The sequence below is a fragment of the Protomyctophum parallelum genome, assembly GCF_964188405.1.
Source record: "Protomyctophum parallelum genome assembly, chromosome: 13".
In the NCBI taxonomy this organism is placed as follows: domain Eukaryota; kingdom Metazoa; phylum Chordata; class Actinopteri; order Myctophiformes; family Myctophidae; genus Protomyctophum; species Protomyctophum parallelum.
This window is the reverse complement of record NC_139708.1, coordinates 41,653,666-41,678,919: the sequence shown is the minus strand read 5'-3', so window position 1 is coordinate 41,678,919 and position 25,254 is coordinate 41,653,666. Positions and strand designations below refer to the sequence as shown.

Genomic DNA, 25,254 nt, shown 5'->3' with positions numbered 1-25,254 from the left:
ACACTCAAGTTTAGATTTTATCTGGCGTTTCGGTCGTCAGACCTTCATCAGGCATAAAGAAGAACTGACAGTCAGTATTAGTACAACTCTGGGATCAGCGGGGTCCAATCAAATGCGCCGAGCCAATCCGTTACCATGGAGGGACTGCACACAGGTGAGTACAGGTGGTATATTTTTTCCATGATGAAAGGAACATTTATATATACATACACCTAATAGAATAAGATAGCTATAATAGAATAAATCAATCAGTATAAGGCAATATATACACAATGAAAATTGAATACTTTTTAAGTGTACTGACTGAGGCAACAAATTAATATTGGACAATTATATTTAAAGCATGACCCTGTAGGGCGTACTGTCCAATGCATGTATTGGGGGTCAGACCTAATAAATTAAAGGTATAAGGGTCTGTACTCCAAAATACACACAAATGACAGCATAGAACCAAGATATCAAAAATCTAAAAAACATATATAACACATATATCCACCTTACACTTTGTTGGTATAGAGATGGTCCCTCTGCCACCTAGAGGTGGAAACCATGACCTTCTCCTGAAGAGACGGGAGGCATATTGGATCTTCACTTGTGACACACTAGCCCCAAAAGGTTTACATGATGAATTTTTACTAAATGTGATGTTGTGAATTGTGAGGTTTTTTCACCTATATATATTTTTTGATATCTTGGTCCTGTCATTTGTGTGTAATTTGGAGTACAGACCCTTATACCTTTAATTTATTAGGTCTGACCCCCAATACATGTATTGGACATTATGCCCTCCAGGGAATTGCTTTATTTAGACTTTAATTGTCCAACATTCAATCAGTCAGTATTCAATTTTCATTGTGTATATAGCCTATTGCCTTACTCTATACTGGTTGATTCTATTGTAGCTATCTTATTCTATTAGGTGTATGTATATATAAATGTTAGGCTCACTAATTTTTACACTAGAAAGATACACATTGTGAATTGCATTTAAAAGAGAGACTTGGGTGTAAGTGCCAAGAAACCCCAGTTATAACAACCCATGCATGCTCTCGCACTGGCGTAACCTTAGGTAGCCATGGGAAAGGCTATTCTGGTTGTGACAGTGCTTCAAACAATTAATTACATTACAAAAACCTGTGAACAGATTAAAGAACACACAAGAGCATAAGATTGTCAAGATTTATTTCAGTCATGGTTTCAAATAATTTCACATCCATGGGAAATATAGGCTTCAAAAACAACTCCTGAACAATAAGCTGCACTCATATTGGATGCAACAATATCACTCCATAAATGTGGTTCTTAACTTTGAATGCCCCATTTCCCCCTAACATTTCACAGATTCACTAGGGTGGTAAATGGCCCCATCCCAGTGCCAATTTTCTTGTGACATTAATTTGCTCTATAGCAGGGCAATAGCTTTGCAAATGCCCAGATCTCATGTTATGAAACATCAAGGAAGATGAAAAAGTCAGAAGAGCTTGTGCCTAACTTAAGCTCAACTTATTCATTTCAAGGTGTTGAAAGGTCAAAAGGCCATGGGACTCTTGTGAAGAGTGTTACAAATTAAATTATACACCCGAGTCACAGACCTGCAAACAGCCTAATAGTTCACTTGGTAATCCTAACCATCTAGAAATCAGCTGGAGACTACCCAGAACCAGTCTCTATAAAGCACAATTTGCACTTGATAGGGACTTTCAAACTGGGCACGTCTTGGTCTTCTACATGCTGGTCCAAGCTCCCGACCCCTGATGGAAAACATAATTGTCATTATATTTCAGCTACAAAAAGAACTCCCCATATTACAGACAGGTTCTCATGTCAGTTTGGAAAAGTTGACTTCATTATTTATCAGAAGTCTAACGCTTCAATTCATCATTCAAAGTGAAAATTCAACAAGTTTATAAATGTTGATGCACACATACATACATGGCTTCCGTACAGCTGCACTGACAGTCCCAGCTTTTGACCAAGCATGGCTCAAACATAATCACCATCTCCTGAGGGGGAATTAAGGGAAACAGAAATACAAAGACATTTTGCCAATAGTTCAGGTACCAAAACATCTTTCAATAATAAACATACTGCAACTTACATTTATAGGTTCTCGTCAGTTTGGAAAAGTTGACCTCATGTTTTATCAGAAGTCTAACGCAAAAAATCATCATTCAAAAACCACAAACTACAGTGACATTTCAACCACTTCATATACAAACCTTAGTTACTACACATACGTGAATATCTTTCCGTACAGCTGACACACGGCACTGTATGGCACCAGCAGCATCACCATCTCCAAATAAACCTGAGGAATACAAAAAATGTTTCACTAATAGTTCAGTTGCCAAAACATCCCTTACAACAACAGGCTCATAGTTATAGGTTATCACGTCAGTTTGGAAAAGTTGACATCATGGTTTATTAAGTCTAACGCGCTTGTATCATCATTCATTCAAACCCCAAAACTATGGATATTAACATTTCAACAAGCACTTTCTTCTTGCACACTTACATGAAGGTAGAAGACACCAGAGGGCCCTCCATCCATCCGCAGAAGCACATGGTTGCAGTCAAGAGGCCTGGCTCGTCTTGAAACAGCCACTATGCCCTGAGGGCACACAACTGTCTTAACCTGAAAAACAAGACAGTCACGTTTACAAAAGTTACATACATAAGCAATAATGTTAAGTTTTAAACGGTTGTGCCAAGCCAGTTAAGGGAAAGCTGACGGCTACACACCACCTGGTCGTGTTAGCATGATGCTAACCGCGTTAGCTTGACAAGTCACATGGTGGTGGTGGACGGCTGTTCTTCCATCATCTGTCGTGGTTAAGAGTTCGTCCATGAATCTTCAGTGCACACGAACACGCGCCACCGGTCGTCCTAAACCACGCCACTGGCGACATAAATAAATGTCGAGGACAGAACAAATTTAAACAAACAAAATATCAACATTAATCTTCTTTCTACGGCTAACATATGTCAGGGGAATACCATGCTGCTTTCTCCTGGAAGCGCCATAAGAGAATGTTACCCGGAAGTTATAAGTGGTATTTATACCATTATACATTTGGGAAAAAAGAACAGACCTACAAGCTATCGACGCGTCGCTTTCGCCTCGCGTCGATAGCTTCAAGCTTGTATATCTGCTCTTTACGGCGACACCGCCTCCAGACGTTCCCGTTGGCTCGTGCCGGGATCCCGGGGCTTCGCTCCAATTGGCTCGTACGGATCGCGTACTTCACTCCCGTTGGCTGGGACGGGTCACGTGCTCTGGCCCGCCGCTCGGATTGGGCGAGCGCTTCGAAAATCGGTCCCACCCCTCCTCCAGAGCTCCTCCTTCCCAGTCCGGACAGACAGTATTATTTTCATCACTACAGGAAGGAAAAGAAAAACAGAACTACAAGAAAGAACATCTGACTACCAGTACGACACGTTAAAGAGCTAAAACAAACCAGGGGGAAAAGTCTAAAAATGAACGCCTTTGTATTTTTCAGAGCTTCGTATTGGTATCTCTCTCTGCGCTGCAGTTTTTCCTAATGTAGCTAACGGTTAGCTTTTTTTTTTTTTTTTTTTTTTTACCGTCCGTCCGAACCCTTCCCCCGAGCGGTCTCCTCAACCGCCACCGGTCTGTGTCTCCCACCCCACCCCGGCTTAAGACGTCCACACCATGGACTGGAGGACGCGGAGCAGCCGGGCCCTCGCATGCTGCGTCCTGGCTCTGCTTTGCTGTGCCACCACCGGTCCCTCACGGATGGTAAGAGAGAGACTGGAGTCTATACACAGTAATTATACGAATATAACTGCGATGGTTTCTTTCATCATGCTATCTTCTGTCTGTACCACACACACACCACGCAGCAGCAGCCTCTCTCGTGGTTAAAGTCAGATGTGGTATAAAGGCTAATCTGCAGCTCTCAGATCAGATTATCCATTGTGTAAACCCACTTTTAAAGGTCTCAGGGGGTCTTCTTAAGTTGCTTGGCCCTGGGGGTCGTCTCGTCTGTCTGACTGTGGATTACTGCGGGGAAAACTGTAGTGCACAAACGAGATGCTAGAGAGAGAGCTCTGTTACAATGTTGTACCCCCCTCCAACTGTACTTTCCCCATTTTCAACTGTTTTTTTTATTATATTGTGACACTTGCTTTGTTAATGTAAACGTTTTCTCATGCCAATCTCATTTGAATTGAAAAGAAAGGAAAGACAGTAAGATGGTACAATGCTTTGAATCAAGACTATCATATATGCATTTAATTGAGTCTGACGTCAGACTTGACAAAATACATCTATGCTAGTCTTGACGCTTGACCAAGGATGGGCAGGAGGTAGCTCTGATCCAAAGCTCTAATGTGTCGCAACGCATTCGAGCTATGGACCAGAGCTAGGCAGGCAAGAGGGACAGGCAGATAGATAGATGTGTTCTTTTATCAAGTTATTCAGGAGGGTTGCTGGTATTCCAGACAGCATGGATGGTTATAGCATGTATTTTGACAATGATCCCTGGAGTTTACACAGGGGCTGCAACAGATGATTAAATCCAAGCTGGTGGTATCAAGCAGCATAGCAATTTTAGATGCCCACAGTGAACCTTATCTTATCAGTGACAGTATGTGCCTAGCTTTAATGTGTCCCCATAAGAGGCAGCACAGGAGGACGTCGGCAACGGAATTTAATATCATGCCATGACAAATACAAATAGTTGGACCTGTCTGTCACCAATTCCATCCATGTGTTGGTAGATTGATATTTGTGCAATAAACCTTGCTTTCATGAAGCCAGTCTTTTAGATATGGGGGGGGGGGGAGAGAGAGAGAGAGAGAGGGAGAGAGAGAGAGACTGTTTTGCTCCAGCACATTTGTGTGTACTTGCATTATCTTATCACAGAACTACTAGATTAGGTTGTATGTGTGGCTCGTTGGACTAGTGGTGCATACACGTGACAGACCTGTCTTTGAACTAAAGTGATTGTGAATGTGTAGTTGACAACAGGGATGGTGGCTGAAATGGCTGCACGGGTCTCCATAGAATAACAACATCATGCAGTATCACACACGCGTTGGGCCAACGACGTGTGTCTCGTCATGGCAAATATTGGCGAGTTGCTGTATAAATGTGCCGTGCCATTATATCTATATCTCACTATCTGCTCGGTTGACATAAAGGCAATCAAAGTGTCCCTGTGGTCAGTGTCTGATGGTTCGAATGCATTCAGTCGAACACCGGCAAACTGAGAATGAGAAACTCCAATCGTAAAGGTTTATTTCAGACCTGTATGACGTTGCTTGCATTTGTCACATACTTGGAGGGAGAACGGTGTGCAATGTTTTCATCACTTTATTTTTCATTCGAATGTTTGGTTAGCCAAACCCACAAGGTTACAACCAACCAGAAAGTGTATTTTCTGATTAGATCTCTGTTTGTTCCTGTGCTACTTTATGCCTGCACACATCTGAGCATGTTCAGAGGATGTTTTTGCGCTTCTAGAGTACCGGGGAGGTGTAATGGCCCTGGGAGGAACGTGGCCATTAGTTTGTAAACTTTCCAGGAGATGTGAAGAAGTTAATCACAGCTATAGGTTACCCTGGGGAAAAGAAGGTATATACACTGAACATTAAAATAAATAAACGGTATATTTTGTTATCAGTCAATAAGTCTGTTTGATTGATGTATTAACAGTTTGCAGAATTACAGTACATTTCAAGTACAACTCAATACAAAAACTGTTAACTGAGTGGAAGGCACCATAAAGCATTGCACTTGTTTACAATAGGGCCCACCATTTTCAATTCATCAAAACATTTAGAGACGTACGAATATACTCAACTATATAGTCAAAACAGGAAATCATCATAGAGGAGGTAAAAAGGTAAAATAAACATATACAGTGAGGGGGAAAAGGGGTGGGTGGGGGATTCAGATTTTACGGGGGCCAGGTTCGAATTGCAGCCGTCTGTAGATGCCCTTTGAGAGTAGTTTTGAAGGAGTCAAGGGATTCACATGTCTTCATGACTGTTGGTAGGGTGTTCCACATTTTGGTGGCATAGGAGCGAAATTTATTTAGTCCCTTGTTTGTGCCGAATCTGGGTTTCACATGGTTTGTTGAACCCCCTCTGGTGTTGTGATGTGATTGTAATACCGTATTTGAGCAATTATGCTGTTGGTTGTTGCATCAGTCATTTCACCTCTACAAGAAACACATGGTAAAGGAAGGAGTGCAAGTGTTTCATTTCACTCAGATAGTGTACAAATGGGAGCCGTAACACTTTGTACCTGGTGTGTGTGTGTGTGTGTGTGTGTGTGTGTGTGACAAAATTGAGCTATTATTATGTACTTATAGTAATTGATTTAGTGATGCTTTTCTTTTGGGCACATTTCTAATATGTTCTAATTTCTTGCAAACGCTTTTCATTTACCATCCCTATTGTATGTTTTATAAATTATTATTCACATGGATGAATCACATACACACAACAAATAAATAATAATAAATTATATACAATAAAATAAACATATCAATTCTGAAAATAATCATTTGGATCTTGCTCACGCTGACATAATGAGAGGTAGAGCCGACAGCTTTAGGGTTGGACTAACATGGGATTACATTGTTATTATAGTGCATATGCATCATAAATGCTGCAGCATGTTGACAGAAGGGCCAGCCATATGCAGCCAAAAACACACGTGGTCTCTGGTTAGAAGAACTCCATCTTTGTTCCCGGCAGGTGAGCTGAGTTAAGACAGTTATAATGCCTTTTTTACAGGGCTAGAACACTTTGGTAGAGGTATGGGCTGTTTAGGGTGAAAAAATACTCCATTGATTAGAAATTGATCATTCGTATTATGATCCTCGTCGACACTATTTTAGCCTGTATACAAAGTATTGGCTTTTGTGATGTTCTATATTGTCTGAATCAGCTTTGTTTGTGTTTGTTTATGGGATAAAATAGTGTCTTTGTACAGTGAAACAACTGTCAATGTAAAATTTCAAATGATCATTTTCTAATCAATGGAACATCTTTTTTTATCGTCCACTGGTCCAACGTAACACTAACTGCACAACCCAAACCTCTTGCCCTTTCAGCACAATGACATTCTAGTCAAGCCTACTTCCATTGTGATGATAAAATGAGCAGCATCATATTCGCTGGCTCTTTAGCCACGGCCCGGTCTGGCCTCATTTCAGAGGGGAAAGGAGCTCGGGATGAAGAACCTGCCAAGAATTTGGTTTCGCCCCGTTCTGTTGTACTATTATGTAACTCGCTTACGCAATGTCTCACTTTCCCCTGTTAAAAAAAGCAGCGGAACAGGGTACGTACCTCTCTGTCCCTCTTCTTTGAGATAAGGTCATACAACGACGAGAACCCCCCCCCCCCAATACAACAAACATCCTGACCGCACAGATATGTTCAGCAAACCTGGACTGTATTCAGCCAGATCCTGAACTCAGTCCACTGACAGACACAGAGGTTCCCCAAAATGCTCTGCGGCTGCACCCCCCCACACCCCCCCCCCCCCCACACACACACACACACACACACACACACACACACACACATTATGAAAAGGCTTTTAGTTTTTAACTCTCCCCAAACACACAAAACGTTATGATGCATAGAGTGCAGTGAGTTTGTGGATCTACTATTTTCAAAGATTAAGTCAAATGGATGCCCCACCGGCCATACATCCATCACAATAAATGTATTTACTTTTTTGTACTAGTCCCACTTTGAAATACTTTGCGCTAACAGATGTTGAGGGCCGTTTCTTTCTGGCTTGTGAAACCGAAAGCAAGGCAGAGGTTCAATGACTTCACAAGAACGCTGTTGTCATCCTTCTTCCAGTAAGGTTCTGTTGTGTCGTGGTGCTGCCGGTCAGGTCGCAGGCCAGCGGGAACAGCCACACGTGTCCAGTCACAGTGTTGTTGACGCAAGCAGGCGCCAGTGTCTCGGACTGTGTGAGGTTATATGAGGGGAATCTAATCTATTAAATCTATAAACATTTGAGCCCCCCCCCCGCCCCCCTCAACTAAGTTGGATGGATAGTGTGAACTGAAACTATTAAAGATGATGTGAAAGTAACCTCAGCCAATTTGAGTTGTTTTCAGCTTTCAGTCTTTCCTGCAGTGGCAGCATGGACCACAGACCCTGCATGTCCAGTTGTCCACAGGTGGGGTCATCCTTTCCCTATGTTCCCTGGGTTCTATGTTCCCCACTTACCTTAGTGTTTTATTTTTATATGTTTTATTGTTGATTATCCTATTATTAGTATTAATAACAACAACATACAGTAACTCTGGTCCAAGAGCTTTTTAAAATAGACTGACAGCCAGACCGGCAGACATACCTTTTTATTGACATTCAGTCATCACAAAAAGTCCTGCTGGCCCTCACCCTCGGGGACACTCTATTCGCCTTGTGCTGGCCTTGTTCATGGCACTGGGCTGAGTGTGAGGGGGTCCAAGGCTGCATGGTTTCAGAGTCAGACAGAGACAGGCCCTGCCTGCCTGAGTGAGTCAGTGTGACTGACTAACTAAAGGCTGCTCTGTTTGCTCTGCATGCCATGTGCCCGAGCGGTGGAGCACCGCCTGCCTGCCTGACTGCGTCTGGCCTGGCTAAACAGCCTCTGCTCCTCCATCCATTCTCTCCTTTCATAAGTGGTTGAGTTGAGTGCTGCTGCTGCTGCTAAGAATTTAAGGGCGTCTTTAGTAAATATAGATTTGCATTAAAACTCCTCCTGGAGCATGTTTCACTAACCCCCAACCCCCAGGGCTCTGTCGGTGCAGGTGATAACGCTGGGATGTTGATCAATACATGACAATGCAACTTTATCAGCGGTGGCTATTGGCTAGCTAGTCTATCTGCAGACAGACTACTGTGACATAATGGCTCTCCATCCCAACCTTCCTTGGTCTTAAACCGTAAAGACCCCCTGAAGCCTAAGGCCTGATTTATACTTTGTTGCTTGAACCCGAATGTAGGCTTAATACTTAATAGTTCTCTCTTGCTCTTTCTCCCAGCCTTTTCTTCCACCGTATACTGTACATGAAAGAAACACCGCTGTGTTTCATTACAGATTTAACGTCGGCTGGGGGCTATGCGTTTTTTTTTATCCCTTTAAACTCTTCTAAGTACAGCACAAAGGGCTCCGACTCGAGGCTGGTTTCAAGTAGTCTACTGCTTTGGATCTTGTTGGTAAGCCGAAGAGTTCTCAAGTACAGTCCCACCCCCCCCAGCTGGACCTCTGCCTGCATTATTATTCGTGCCAGAAACAAGATGAAGCCCACAGCTCAGTTGTCAAGTCCGGTGTTGTGTTGTTGAGAGTTCCACAGTGGGTATATATATGTGCAGCACACGGAGGCATCACCCCCACAGTGCTGTTAGCTCGGCCTCTAACCCACTCATGGCTGAGTCACGCAAGCACTAAGCAGGGCGTTTTGGTCAGGGATGTGGTTGCGGCCTCCTCCACCTCATACATTACATAGATAGACCATGATATGCCTAGCATCTGTAGTATTTATTCATTTCAAATAGCCGGCTAGTGCAGAGACAGGAGATCAAGGTCAGAGAGGGACACAAGACAAGCTGCTATAACAATCGGCTGAGCCACCAGGGACACAACAGTCTATGTATCCGTTTGCAGTTTACCGTTATTTAATGCATGAATGAATACATTACGAGTACGTTAATACCCTGCAAGAAAGAACATGGTGACAAAAAAGGTTGACGTGACCGTTAATCTGTAGTATCTTGTGTACGGAATGGATATCATGTTTTGGAAAACATTTTGGTTTTGTGAAGCATTACTATTTACAGGAGATTGTGGGACTTTTTTATTTAAAAATTAGAAACTGGTTTGCCGGGTTGTCTCTTGCAATGGACACTACTGTAATTGTGGCTAAAAGTTATGGGGGAAAAAAATGATCTGTTAGGCAATGAAGGCAATTGAAAGCCACACAATTCTGAGTCCTTACTTTGTTCCTGTTGATGTTAGGGACAGGGATGGGCATTGCACTGTAACGAGTTTGTTGATCTGCTAGTGTGGCGATTGGTGTGGAGTGAAACAAGAGCATACTAAATTGCTGCTTCTGTCCTGCGTTGAACCCGCTGTGCAGTGCCGAGCCGAACCAATGTTTACTCGATCCTCCAAAGAACTCTGAGTGGGAGTAGAGTAGATAGGAGAACACAGGCGACCATGTGGGAAGCTCGGCCCACACTGTTCATCTGTCTATGCACACAGAGTGAGAAGAAGTAAAGAAAGAACTACTATCCGCTTTTTTTTTGGCCCAACGGATATTTGGAACTGCGACTGCGAGTCCGGTTCCAATGTTAAACAGAACCGATTTAGTATTTCAGGAGGCAGCAATAGTGTTGTGGTGCGCACGTGTTTAGCATCACCCCCCCCCCCCCCCCTTTTTTGCACACCAATCCCATCACCGTTGGCCCTCGTTATCTCCACTTTGTTCCCACTGTTATCTTAAGCTCGTTCAAAGAGTTCATGTAGCACTACGCTACCTCACTTCAGCTAGCTAGCTCCACAAGAGCCTGCAGACTGCCCCCTCAGTCACTAGTCTTCCGCTGTACTCAGGCTTTCTCTCTCTCTCTCTCTCTCTCTCTCGCACGCACGCACGCACACAAGCATCAGGTTAACCACTAACCATGTCCGGTTAATGAATGTCCTTCTTTCTCTCTCCATTTGTTAGCATTCCTCTGGTGCTTACCACTAATACCACCACATCTGTCTCTATCACAGTGGACGGGTGATTACGTTAGCTAGCTGTAAGATAATAGTCCAGTATCGTCTCCAAGCAATTAACGATTTATCTTTGCTGTCTGACCTTCTTTGGCCCTTGGCTGTGGAACAACATACAGTTCAGACTAAAATTGGCTTTGAAAGTTCCCTTGAGAAGTTTCTGAGGTGTATCATGGATGTTTTATTTGCTGTTCCATAATGTGACATTTAAGATGTAGTATTGAAGTGTAATTTAATTTCTGCCTCTTGCGTGCGTGCACGCCTGCCTGTTGCTAATGAATACATTTTTCCATGGTTTATGCTAATAAAAGCTCTATGTTCTGCGTCGAAAGCAAAATGCTGAAAATAGCAGTTCTACAACCACCTCGCATCGATACAACATGGTGTGTGTGAGCTTGTACAGATCTGCTAACAAGTAAGACGCGCAAACGCGGGAAGCGAACGCAGCTCGTAAATTGCAATAACAACAATTAGAATAAATTACGTACCTTTCTTTTCTTTTTAGTTAGTAATTTAAGTTTTCTACTGTGTATGTGTGTGTGTGTGTGCTACAGCTGCGCCCTCTGGTGGCGGGCGGGTCGTGTCACAGCGGGACAGACACACACAGACATGATCTTCAGGGTCTCATAGTTAGTGCTCATTGCGTTCGCAATCACTGCGTTCGCAATTATTTATTTTTTTACTAATTTTCAACAGCCGTCACTTATGATGGGCAAAATAGAGACGGAAATGATGGAAGTGGTTAATGTAGCATGTAGTTGTACACATTTTCTGTTCTGTATTGGGATCATATATTTTTTTCCCCCTGCTTATCTTTTTGGGTGCTTTTCTGCCTTTTATTTAAGTATATCGCGCAGTGACATAAATCGGAGATTGCGAAGGCAGAATTTCACGCAGCGAAACGTAGTGGGGGCTTTGGAATCGAACCTGCTGCTGACTATGTGACTATGCACCTTAACCACTAGGCCATCATCATCATCATCATCATCATCATCATCATCATCATCATCAGCGCCCACTGGGATTCTATCTAAGTTGTGACCCTGCTGTGTTGTTGTTGTAGGGCCTGTGCAGTGCCAGCACCATCTCCCTTCCTGAAAGCCTGCTCTTTGTGTCCACGCTGGACGGGAACCTGCACGCCGTCAGCAAGAGATCGGGCTCCATCAAATGGACACTGAAAGAAGGTAAGAGGAGAGGAGAGGCCAGGGGTTTGCTCTATCGAATGGACACAGTAGAGTAAGGTAAGAGGAGAAGCCAGGGGTTTGCTTTGCTGTTTGTTTCTCGTGCCTTTCTTGAGGCCCAGTGTTGTTCAGGTTACACTACACAAAGCACTTCTGGGGGGGGGGGGGGGTACAGGGAATGCAATCTCAGGGATGACAATGCAATTTCACTCCTTTTTTTGAAACTGAAGACCAATAGCAACGATGTGTATTTTGTTTGTCTTTTGTTTGTTGTGTGAGAAGGTTTGTGATTCTGCATTGTGATTCCCATGAATGTGTTCGCCAGTAGAGCCCCGCCCATGGCATATTTGTCGGGGATTCAATCCCCCTTTTTTCAGTCGACCGATTATAATTTTTTTTGCTGGATTATTTTGTCCAAAAAGAGCAGCAATTTCAGGACATTTAATTCACAAGCATACAATTCAGTTATAATTTCTTTGCAGTGATTTGTTGAAGTATATTTAAACGACGTAACGGCTTCTCAGTGAATATTTTCTTTTTTTAAAGAAAATAATTGTGTCCCGTCTGTGATATTTCCTGGTGTTTTCACCATTCCTTTCCTATTGAAGCTAGCACATTAGTAATGTTTTCACTGTTCCTTTCCTATTGAAGCCAGCACATTAGTAATGTTTTCACTATTCCTTTCCTATTGAAGCAAGTACATTAGTAATGCAGTGAATTGTCCCGGCCGTCAGGCATGCTAAGTGTGTAATGATTAACAGATACTGGGGCAGAAACAGCCTCTAATCAAGGTCGTAGTAGGCGAGGGTAAGCTCTGCCGTTAACGGCGCCCATGCTGCTATCTAAACATTTCTGCCTGCGTAAGCAGTGGGTGTCGTTGACACTTTACATTAGGCCCCTCGTATGCATGGGCCACACTAGACGTTAATTGGCGTCAATTACATGTATGCTAAATTGAGTCATTTCAGTGTGCAGACGGTTATTGGACGTTTTAAGCCTACATTATCCATGTGGGTCTTCAACGTTATAGCTTTTGAAACCCTAGTTTTTAATGAACACCCAGCACATCAATACACATAAAGGCCTGAAACGGCTGCTTCCTGGCTTCCACATGCTGTGTTTCGCAGCAACGGCTACTGAATATGGACCTGAACAGTTCTGGGTCAACGCTCCACATGCATGTGGCGGTGTGCTCCACTCCCGCACACATGGCATGCATACATAGTTACATAGACCCACAGTATTGGTCCGGTATCTCAAACCCTCACCCTAACCCTAACCTCCCACGGGGCAGCACACCTAAACCTAACCGTGACCCTCTCCCAACCCAGGCCTTAACGCACCCCTCACCAACCTTAATCCAGTCGGACCAATGCTATGTCTAACCAGAGTATGCCTCCCGGCCGGGGTAAGAACACGCCTGTTTCTTTGTCACAGTGGTTCCCAAACCTTTTGTTGGATTCCTTTTTTAAATGGAGGAAAATAATAATAATAATAACCCACTCATAACTCATAATACAAAAAAAATAGTCAGCCTACACTTTGGGAGCCACTGATCTAGCTAATACAGGCCCAGCCCTGCGGAGTCAGAACCCACCCACCCACCCACCCCCTCTGCCTGCCTGCCACAACCCATCGCCTCCTTACACTGATATTTTCGGTAAATCCTTTATTCGGTGCAACTTGGGAAAGCGATCGTGCTAACAACAAGCAATTGCTCCTCTCTGAGTAGCCATATTATAATGAATGTTGATGCTCCATGACACAACCGTCATCGACACTCTGTGGTAATCCCCCCCCCCCCCCCCCCCCCCCCCCCCCCCCCCACACACACACACACAACCACGGTTGACCCCCCCTAGGCACAACACCATCTGGTCCCCACCCTGTGAGTTCACACCACAGGGAGGAGGGGGGTATGTGTTTGTTTGTGTGTGTGTGTGCGAGTGTGTGCCTGTGCCTTGCTGTAATGCGCTGTAGGCTGGGTAATGAAACTGGCTGGAGTCTGGACACACTTCATTGAGAGTTGTTTCAAAGACACTGTGTGTGAGCTATTAAGATCAATTAAGTAGACGATGATATGCTATATTTAACCCACATTAAATGTCATGCCGATATAACAAAATGGAACCTAAATGCTACTACAGGAGAAGGCTGGGGAGGTAGAAGGGGTTTGTTCGCTAACAAGCTGTTATTCTGGAATCAGTGAAAGATTTACAAAAGTTTGGCCGATTTTTCACTGATTATTACAATTTTATATAACTATATAAAAAAGTGTTTTGGACATAAAAGGTTTCCACCCGACAGCAGTACTATGGGGCATAAGTGATTTTATTTGATTTGTATTATTATTTACTTTTATTTAATCAGGGAAGACCATTGAGAGCATGTTCTCTTTTGCATGGACGCCCTGAGTAGTAGTACAATGCAATGCAATGGTTAAAATGTACACGCATGGACAAGCATTCTGTGTTTTGCAATTCCAAATCCATTTCCTGTCCTCCACGGTTATATTATGACTAATACGCTGTGTCTGTCTTTGCACAACGCGGCCCTCGACCTCGCTGTGTGTGTGTGTGTGTGTGTGTGTGTGTCCAAATGAGGGTCATCTTCTGCCCGCGCTTATCAGTGGAAAAGTGGGGACAAAATATGACCCGCTATCGGGGGGGTGCATACTTAGTTTAGACTAGTCATTGGTTAGACATAAGGTTGGTGAGGGGTGCGTTAAGACGACCGGATTAAGGTTGGTGAGGGGTGCGTTAAGACGACCGGATTAAGGTTGGTGAGGGATGCGTTAAGACGACCGGATTAAGGTTGGTGAGGGGTGCGTTAAGACGACCGGATTAAGGTTGGTGAGGGGTGCGTTAATGGTTGGGAGACGGTTAAGGTTAGGTTTAGATGCGCTGCCCCGTGGGAGGGTGAGGGTTTGAGATATGTTGTAGGACTAATGACTGGTCAGACCAAACAACTGGTGCTTCTTTCTCGCTCCGCAGTCGCTCCATTCAAGTTTATATTATTATTTGCACACACACAGGGGTCTGGCTGTGTCTCGCTGTTATGCTTTCCTGCTCCGCGTGAAAACAGCTCGGGTGAACTTTGTGTTGTGCAACGTTGTGAACCATCATCTGCATCCGTGTCTAGTTTGTTCTCTTGCGTCTTGCTCAACCGTGACAAGCTGTGATGTGCAGGGTTTGTGTTAATCACATCTAAATGTGTTCCTTAACTTCCTTCTTCCTTCTTCTACTCCTAGATCCAGTTCTTCAGGTCCCTACGTATGTGGCAGAGTAAGTATACTTATTGTACGCACGCACGCACACACGCACGCACGCACGCACGCACGCACGCACGCACGCACGCATGTGCGCGCACACACACACACACACATACACACACACACACACACACACACACTGGCAAAGATCCGTGAGCACAGCATATTGTGTGTGTGTGTGTGTGTGTGTGTAAAGTAAACAAGCGTTGACGGTAGTCTTAGTTGGCACACATCTCCTAATCAGACATACTTGTTTGCTAATGGTCACATGACTGCACTTGGACTTCATTCAAGCTTTGAGTGAGATTACCTGCCTAGCATGGTGTAATGACTCTTTAATTCATGCATGCCCTCTTTTACACACATGCACACACACACACACACACACACACACACACACACACACACACACACACACACTTTCTCTCTCCTCTCCTTTTCTCTCTCAATCTTATTGGGGAGGCTGTTGCTCAGGAGGTAGACTGTTTCGTCCAATGATCCGTGGGTCGGCCGTTCGAATCCCGGCTCCTCCTGTCCACATGTCGAAGTGGACAAGACACTGAACCACACATTGCCTCCAATGTGTCGGTCGGTGCTAGCTCGCCACCGTTGGTGCGTGAATGTGGGAAGTGAGGACGCTGATGTCGACCGTTCGCCGCGTCACCTCCCAATGTATGAATGAATGGACCATTGTAAAGCGCTTAGAAAGACGGCATAAAATGCAATCCCATATTTCTCCCCCTCTCGCTTTCTCTCTCAATTCAATTTGTGATGAAATCACATTTTCCATTGCAAGAGCATTACAAACATAACATAAAATGTCTCTCTCTCTCTCTCTCTCTCTCTCTCTCTCTCTCTTTTCTCTCTCTCCCCGGCAGACCGGCCTTCCTGCCCGACCCCAACGACGGTAGTCTGTACTCTCTGGGAGGGAAGAACAAAGAAGGCCTAACGGTAAGGAGAACGTGACTTTAATATGCATACACACACACACACACACACACACACACACACACACACACACGCACAGCTTAGTTTCCTCTTTATAGAGAGGAGAGCATGTTATCTCCTCGCCGTGCAAGTCATGCACAAAGTAGTGCATTATCATAGGTGCAACGGCCGGTGCTTTCCAGTAAGCCTGTTCGTAGGTTCTGAACAGGCTGTGCAGCTACAGCTCCCTTACATGTTTTATACAGTCTGTTGTGGTAGTGCCTTTGGATGTTATCAGAGGGTTTAATCTCCGCCATCAGCCCTTATGGACATTTCCACATACTGACGTTGTTGTCCGTTGGTCGTATTGTCCGACTATTTACTAACCCTAACCTCAGTCTTAACCGGTCGTGTACGTTTTTGCTTCAGTAATTTCACTTCCGCATTTCCTAGTCGCCTACTCACGGTAGGCAATATGTGGAAATGTCCATATTGACTGAATAGCATGGTCCAGATAACAACATTAACATACTGGTGATTATTGGTTGATAACATTCAAAGCGGGTGGTTGTGGTTGTCTGACGTTGCTTCTGCTGTTCTGTGTTCTGTGTGCTCAACCAGAAATTACCGTTCACCATCCCCGAGCTGGTCCAGGCCTCTCCCTGTCGCAGTTCTGACGGAGTCCTTTACATGGGTAAGAAGACGCGACTGTCAAGTCATACCTGAACTAATTACAATCCTTTCCTCCCATCCTTTAGTTGTTGTTTGGGTTATTTGCCACGGTACATGCTTTGCACATAATGCAGAATGTGTATGCATTTTAACCCATCCTAACTATTCGGAGCAGTGAGAATGTCGTTATTCCGGCACCCATGGAGTAGTTAGGCGTTATGTGTCCTACTCAGGGACACTTCAACACACATATCACAGGACCAACTGGCGACATACCAGTCCGGCGGTCCCCGAACATCCTCTGTGAATCCAAAGTTTCTGAGGTGCATATTTGAATGCATAGAGAGGCCGTCTGGGAAACAGAAGGGCCCCGGTTCGCGTCCCGGTTCTGGCTAATGTGTCAAGGTGTCCACGAGCAAGACACTTAACCCCTACCTCAGGGACTAGCGAAGGTCTCCCTTGCTTAAAGTGACCACATTGATTTGTGCCACTGAAATGTGTTCCCATGGAAACGCTTTTCATCACCCACCACAAGCAGGTGTGCTTCCAATCTGTCTCTCCTCCTAAATGGTTGAAATAAGTGCGTTTCAAGTTTATATTGCGCTTGCCTTTAAACATATTTCAGCAAAAGTTATTTACAGGAAAGAGGGGGAACACATGAAGAATGAAATATATATAACGCACAGACCGTAATTACGCCAACAGACGTAACACAATGACGGTCAATGTTTATCAGCAGCGGAACTGGAAGTGTGCGCCTAATGAAAAGGGAAATCAAGGTTGCTTGGTAGGGTGTCAGGTTCAGCAAGGTTAAGCCCAAACCACACCAAGGGGTCGGGTCGGGTCGGGGCAAAACATTTTTAAGGTCAACCACACCAATGCAACTCATTGAGTTACCTTAAAAACCAATTGTCCCTACCCGACCCGTTGGTGTGATTAGACATCGTTAGACACTATCTCGTCAGAGGAACAAACGCCGTTACTCTGCATTTCCATTTTACTACACGTTGTGGTCGTAGTGAGCGTTACATTTGCAACGGTCCGCATAGAGTCTATAGACAAGGCTAATCTCTCGCGACCGCACGGTTCCCATTGTTCGAAGGGAAGCGGGTACCATTTGCTTTCTACTGTATATCACTCTGGCTATTTTGCATTCACTTAACTGAAGCCTCCCGCTGGCACAAACCATCATCTCTCCATATATACATTCTATGGATTTAATGGTCGTTCTTGACAACTGGATGTCAGCTGTGGTTTGCGAGAGACAAAACGACAAAACTGTCCATCTAAAAGCCTGATTCATGCTTTGGTGGCAAAGTGTCTTGCAACAAAATTAACAACGGAAGTTGGATTATTACCGGTTTAGCTCAAGATAAACATTGATATAAACCACAGAAAGGGCCACACAATATATTGTTACTGTTGGGCAGAAACCTCACGTCTATATTTCATCTTTGTATGTTTTTTACTTTATTTATTTATTTTTTATTAATGTCCCATTTCGTCATACAAGAGTGTCGCAACAAGTAGTGACACTAGCAGATCTACAAGCTCATAATGTGTCGCAAAAAATAAAAGAAACATTTTGTGAAAAATCTGACATTTTCTAATAGTCTTTGAAGCATTTTAACAACACAGATCTGTTCCGGGGGTCCCTGCCACAACATGTTTGTAGGATCGGTGGGGTTCGTTGACAAATGCATGCAAATGGATTCGTGACATGGACAAGTTTGAGAACCACTGATTTAAACAACATTAGGAAGCACGTCCAAATAAGCAACTACACTACAAGCCCATATTTTGAAGCAACTTTACAAAAACCAACGAACAAACGAACAAGAAAAAACAAGCCCAGAATCGATTATGACAAGCACACCTGGCAGCACTAGTTTTGTGTTCTGTATTTCACTGCCACTCCCTCCCTGCACCAACAGAATGGAGGGACATTGATGCTGATCAAAAGAGGACCGTGGGTGTGGTGCTGAAATGCCCGCTAATCACATGTGGCTGAAAGTGACATTGGAATGACGGAAATTACATTGGAATGACTGAAATGACATTGGAATGACTGAAATGCGTTGTGCTTTAGTCAGTGAAACACTTTTGTCTGTTGTCCCTATTATGGGCACGCCATTGTGGGCAAGTTGTGCGCTTCCGTCATGCGTCGGGGAAGCTCGTCTCACAAGTATAATACAAACCTGTGTGTGTGTGTGTGTGTGTGTGTGTGCGTCTTTTTACACCAATGGTTTTTAACCCAGGTGTTGGTAATATGACTGAAGTGAACAATGTTGGCTTTGGATAAGTTCATGTGCATTTGTTGCCTATATTCTGTACATTTAGGGCTTGTTTGGATTCAAGCACCGAGACACATGATGTTTCGAGTGTGTGGGATATCAGAAGCAACTGAAACATATTTGTGCCCTTGATAATGTATTTTGTATAAATGTGGACTCAAATAAAGGAATTTAAATGTGTGTGTGTGTGTGTGTGTGTGTGTGTGTGTGTGTGTGTGTGTGTGTGTGTGTTTGTAGGTAAGAAGCAGGACCTGTGGTACGTGGTAGACCTGCTGACTGGAGAGAAGCAGCAGACTTTGACCTCCTCCTTCGCTGAGATGCTCTGTCCCTCCTCTTCTCTGCTCTACCTGGGACGAACAGGTAACCACAACGCCTGTAGCCTGTCATTGCATCGCAATGATTTAGGTCAGAATGGGTTAACCCATTCTGACCTGAGATCAGATTCATACGAGGTTTCCGCCGGACACACACTGGTCTGATGAACCCATTCTGACCTGAGATCAGATTCTAAAAATGTCAGTCGTTCTTCGATAATAAAAAAAAATAGCAGACCTACAAGCTCGTATCGCGCCACTCGGTGGCGCGATATGAGCTTGTAGATCTGCTATTTTTAAATAGCTAAAGCATAACATGATGCCGACACCAAAATGGGTGCCCGGTCAGAATGGGTTAAAACACTAGCATGACTGAAGTACAATCCGACAGAAGTAGCATGTGCTTAGATTCATATTTAGAAAATGTTCCAGATGTCAAACATTTCTGAGATGATGGAATGGTGATGGATGATGATGGCCGTGGAAGGGGAACCTTCTGAAAGCTTCATGGGCAAAGATAATCTGTACTCAAAATGACCTCTCAGACATGCTGCTCCCTGAGCATGGGTTGACACTAAGGTCTCAGAGGCACTTGCCCTTCAGGCAAGTGGGGAGCACACGCAGATCCGACACACCAAGGTGTCCGAAGTGCGGGGACATGCGATGCGGAAATGCGATGGTCTGACATGCGCTGCTCCCGTGCTCGCGGTTATGGTTAGGTCATGTTCTACTTGCCCTCAGTGAGGACCGTATGATAGTCCATTGATGAAACTTCTCCATCCTCTTGGGTCTTGTGCCCTCCGCTCTAGTTGTTGTCATGACGACCCCATGCGCCTTCATCTCCTGCTCTGTGCTCCTTCTCCAGGTGTCTCTCTAGGCCTGTGATTGTACTTGAATCTTCGGTATACTTCCTATTAAAAATAAATTCAGACATGTTGGAAAAACAGCCGTTAAGCTCACAATAGCTAATTTGTAACTATTCATTTATTTTAAGTTTTAGAAATAAAGTAAAATAAAAAAAGTATATAATTATGAAATATGACCAGTTTTGGACATAGTACATTATTTACTTAGATATTGCACTTTGTTATGCAAAGAATATTAAGAAGAATAAAAAAAACATTATAATAATCAATTATTTGCATGGCAATTAATAATTTGCAGAACGATGTCATGAACGAGCAGAAACGCGTGTAGCGGCAGAAACGTGTTTGGCTTCATTGAATAAAAAAACGGGTTTAGTGTGTGTGTGTGTGTGTGTGTGTGTGTGTGTGTGTGTGTGGTGTGGCTGTGTTCCCTCTCCATACCTCTAGTCACAAACACCATTGGCAGGATTCTCATCCATCCAGTCTGACCTCCCCAGAGCTTCATATTTGACATATCTCCAGGCCCTGCTCTACTCTCTCAACATCTATTTGCATTGTGGCCCATCCCAGCTAAATGGATAGCAGGCTTTTGTCACGTTTGCGGTGCCTTCTCTCCAAATCGCGTTTTCTCACCCTCCATCGCAGTGTTGCCAAGATTGTGCGAGAGAAATAAGCAACTGGGTCTGTGGAAACAAGCCCACACTATTTGACTATATAGGCTATGGCTATTTGAACGCCAATCTGTTGTGTGAATTTCCCTGCACATTTATGTATATGTTTGAAACATTTTAATAACAGATCTTGTATTGTTGAGTGGGTCCCCCCCCCCCCCCTGCCAACATTTACAAGCAAATGTACACGAAAAGTCGCCTGTAATAAGCAGACATGGCAACACTGCCTCCTTCTCAGCCACTTTAGCTTACGACTCCGCCCTCAGTTTTATTTTTTCTCCCTACGGTCCTTAAAGCCGGGATGGGTGCCGAGATGGTAATCAGAGACGAGGGCCCTCAAGTGCGAGAGCCCCACGCTGAATGGCACTTATATAAAAGTGTCAATTCAAATCCTCTGCTTTCTCACCCATGGTATTTTTGACGTTAACGGATCCCGTTGCAAGAGAACTGCCCTCTCCTCCCTTCTTGATACCCATACATTAAAGAGGGGGGAAAAAAGTGTATATATTGAAATCCAACACCACCTTCCTGTGTTTTTCAACCATTGTTGCCATAGGTGCTACGGTGGCGATATGTCACGTTTTAAAGATATATGTTTCGTTCGAGAAGACACTTGTTGTTTTCCCCCTGTTGTTTTGTTGGTCTGTGGAGCGTTGAAAAATGAACCTGAAGTGTGATTTTTGTGTGTGTGTGCGACGTGCGTGTGTGTGCGTGAGATGTTTGGGTGTAACCCACGCACGCCTAGAAATGTATACTGATCAATCATCATGTTTTGATGCTTGTGAACAATAAAGACCGGGGTTTGTTTGTGTTCAGGCACATGCACACATGGGAGCACCTGGATAGGAGAAAGTTACCTTTTTTATGCCTACTGTACATAACATTTGCATTTCCTTCTACATTATTGTTTGTAAAATAAACTTACCCTTCATTAACCCATTCTGACCTGAGATCAGATTCATACGAGGTTTCCACTGGACACACACTGATCTGATTAAAGCTAACATCTCTTCTCTCTCTTTCTCTCTCAGAGTACACCATCACCATGTACGACACCAAGAGCAGAGAGCTACGCTGGAACGCCACGTACTCCGACTACGCCTCCACGCTGCCTGATGACGACACCAAGTACAGTAAGAAGCCTTTGACCTTTGACCTGCAGCTCCGCTTCTCAAACTGTGGGTCCGGCTCCCCGAATGATTTGTTTTGGAGCGAGGGATGATTTGCTTAGTATAGTTCCTTTCCTATCAGACAACATGTGGTTGTGACGCCCCTGCTAGGCCTGTCGCAATTATCGCAGTTATTTGAGATAATCAAATTATTTTGTCATAATCGTTTCCATGTTGATTTTTTTTTATATATATATATATACAAAAAAAACAATAAGCTGAAATAGCAGATCTACAAGCTTACAACAACGTCACTTTGTGGCACTTAGTAAGCTTGTACTGTAGATCAGCTACTACAATGCACACACACACACACACACACACACACACACACATGGGGCGGTGGTGGCTCAGGGGTAGAGTGCCTGGATGGTAACCGCAAGGTTGCCAGTTCGAACCCGGGCTCCCCCAGAGTTACTGTCGAAGTGTCCTTGAGCAAGTCACTGAACCCCTAATTGCTCCCGATGTGCTAGTTGGTGCCTTGCATGGTTTCCGCTGCCATCGGTGTATGAATGTGTGTGTGAATGGGTGAATGTAATGCACAATCTCTGTAAAGCGCCTTGGATAAAGGCGCTATATAAATGCACCATTTACCATTTACCCGTGCCCTGTTATAACATTGTCCATATGATCCTTATGTTGTCCGTCCTCTCCTCCAGAGATGGCCCACTTTGTGTCCAACGGGGACGGCCTGGTGGTGACGGTGGACAGTGAGACGGGGGACGTGCAGTGGGTCCAGCAGTACAACTCTCCGGTGGTGGCCATGTACATCTGGCAGCGCGAGGGCCTCCGCAAGGTGCCCCACACCAACGTGGCCGTGGAGACGCTGCGCTACCTCACCTTCATGTCCGGAGAGGTGGGCCGCATCACCCGCTGGAAGTACCCCTTCCCCAAGGAGAAGAAGCCCAAGGACAAGCTCATGTAAGCAGGTTCTTCTGAGTTCCTTTGACGGTGTGTCAGTGTGTGGAAGTGGTTCGGCAGAGCTCTGGAGGAAGGCTAGAAAGCCCAACGGGGGAGGATGGGGACAATTGTATGCACGCACACAAATCATCAGTCATCAGCACACAAATCATCATCAGTCCCTAGACGATTTGCTTAAATGTGCAACATTGTTTTTCTCACTCAACAGTAAACACACCAACACAACAAGTGTACAAACTGTACATACAGGCCCTCTATTATAGGGTATCTGCACATTTCTAAACTGGCAATTTAAGGTCCTTTTTAAAGACCTCTTTATTACCTCTAAAATGAACAATAATAAGACCATTAAATGAACAATAATAAGACCATTACTGAGTCAAAAGTAATCATCAGATCACACTAAACATTCTCAAACATTGGCCTAATTGTCAAATATTAGAGGCAGACATTGACTGTCGTGAGCATGTATATCAGCTATTTTCTCAATATTCTGTGGAACCAAGTCAAACTAAATGTTAATGTTTCAACTCCTTCAGAGCATACTTATTTACACGCACCTCAGCAGTGGGCGCAGGGCCAATTAGGCAATACCTCCTTCCATGATGTTTCAACTCCTACAACTCCCCAGTTCAAATAGGATTATCTTGTGGGGTCACGGCCTGCAAAAAAGTTTGAGAAACCGGTGCTGTAGAAAGCCCACACAGGCACACAGCTTCATGTCTAGCCTTTCATTGCCATTCAAAGCTCTTTGTAAAATATGTTTCGTCTCTAGAGCCGGGACTTTGACGCTCTCTTCTTTTAAACAGCTCAACAATTCAGAACGTCAGTGTTCTGGCTCTGAGGTTGTGGGTGAAACGCGGTCGTACTGAAGTGCACTTTGATGTGCACGCATCGACACGCTTGCAACACCATCCAGACTCGAGTACAGCCATTGGCTAGTGTGTGCCTCTAGAAACATGTTGCAGCCTTTTGATATGCATTGCAGCAGCCTATAGATCATGCAGAGATGATGATCTGAAAGATCATGCACTTATTTCTATTTATGCGAGATTGCCCAAGGTGAGATTGGAGTCTAAACACGCATGTGAAACATGGTCCCTTTGCTCCGAGTTTCATTACAAAGAATTTAAAGAAATATCACTTTCAAACTCGACACCTGCTATTCAGTGGAACAGAGAAACGGGTGCTTTCAGTGGTGTGTGTGCGTGCGTTATTGAAGGAGTGCAGCATTCAGTTTGTATTATTTCATGCATTAACCACATGAACCCTAGAGTCTCTTTTCTGGGGCGAAACATTAGCAGAAAATAGCCGATTCTCTACAAGCTCATGACGCGCCATGACATGCCACAACACGTGAGCTTTTTAGATTAGCTCATTTTTCTGAAGAGATTTGTGGTACAGGGGGAAACAAAAAAAAGCAGGGGTCCTAGTATAGATCCCTGGGAGACTCCGGGGCAATAAAGTATATCGTCACTGTCGGGTGGAAACCTCATACGTCCAAAACGGTGACTTTTCAGCATTCAAATTGCCAAATGGCTAAAGTAGCAGATCGCCAAGCTCAACAATGTTGTAGATTCCACTCTATAGATACTGTTGATACTTTTGTGTGACACTGTAGTGTGATCAAGTAGGACATCAATTTACTACAGATATTGTGTGTGCGTACATACTCGCGGCTCTTGAGATACATGAGATACATCCTCAACCGTAACAGGCGAGCAAACATTGACTCTTCTCCTGTTGTTTTGGCTGTCCCAGGGCTACACTGTACGTGGGTAAATACTCCAGCAGCCTGTATGCATCCCCCTCGCTGGTGCACGACGGCGTCACTGTGGTGGTGAGTACCGTACATCGCTCTGTTTATGGACTTCATTGACTTTATTAGGATCCCCATTATCTTCCTGGGGTCAACGCAAGTGCACGCGCACGAGCACACACACACACACACGCACGCACACGCACACAGACACACACAAACATAAAAAGCATGACATTCAACTCGACATTATATAACGGGACATTGACGTGGAAAGAATGTACAGAGTCAATAGTTTTCCTCCAAACAACGTTACTTTTCCATTATACTGTATCATCTCTGTCGGGTGGAAACCTCGTACGGTATTTCCAAAGCTGTTACTTGTCCAGATTGAAATAAGAAAATAAATGCATAACAAAAGCAGCAGATCTGCAAGCTCGAAACGTGTCAAGC

At 44.2% G+C, this 25,254-nt stretch overlaps 1 protein-coding gene and 1 long non-coding RNA gene across 3 annotated transcripts in view; one reads left to right on the top strand and one right to left on the bottom strand.

Moving 5' to 3' along the window:
- Positions 1-108: 108 nt before the first annotated feature.
- On the bottom strand, positions 109-2,982 carry LOC310868840. 2 transcript variants are annotated; one of them, XR_014570104.1, is made up of 5 exons: positions 2,743-2,982; positions 2,516-2,635; positions 2,238-2,308; positions 1,933-2,003; positions 109-1,751 (listed from the first exon to the last, which is right to left on the bottom strand). It is a non-coding gene; the product is annotated as an uncharacterized lncRNA (long non-coding RNA). The 2 variants fall into 2 exon arrangements; XR_014570103.1 differs by having other exon boundaries at positions 1,933-2,308.
- Positions 2,983-3,365: 383 nt separating this feature from the next.
- Positions 3,366-25,254, top strand: part of ern1 (endoplasmic reticulum to nucleus signaling 1) — a 39,308-nt gene continuing 17,419 nt past the window's right edge. The window contains exons 1-9 of the mRNA XM_083779264.1: positions 3,366-3,760; positions 11,820-11,940; positions 15,188-15,221; positions 16,087-16,159; positions 16,757-16,829; positions 19,339-19,461; positions 21,984-22,085; positions 22,781-23,042; positions 24,804-24,882. Of these exons, the coding sequence (XP_083635390.1) occupies positions 3,674-3,760; positions 11,820-11,940; positions 15,188-15,221; positions 16,087-16,159; positions 16,757-16,829; positions 19,339-19,461; positions 21,984-22,085; positions 22,781-23,042; positions 24,804-24,882 (954 nt within the window). The 5' untranslated portion in view covers positions 3,366-3,673. The remainder of the gene's footprint in view (positions 3,761-11,819; positions 11,941-15,187; positions 15,222-16,086; positions 16,160-16,756; positions 16,830-19,338; positions 19,462-21,983; positions 22,086-22,780; positions 23,043-24,803; positions 24,883-25,254) is intronic.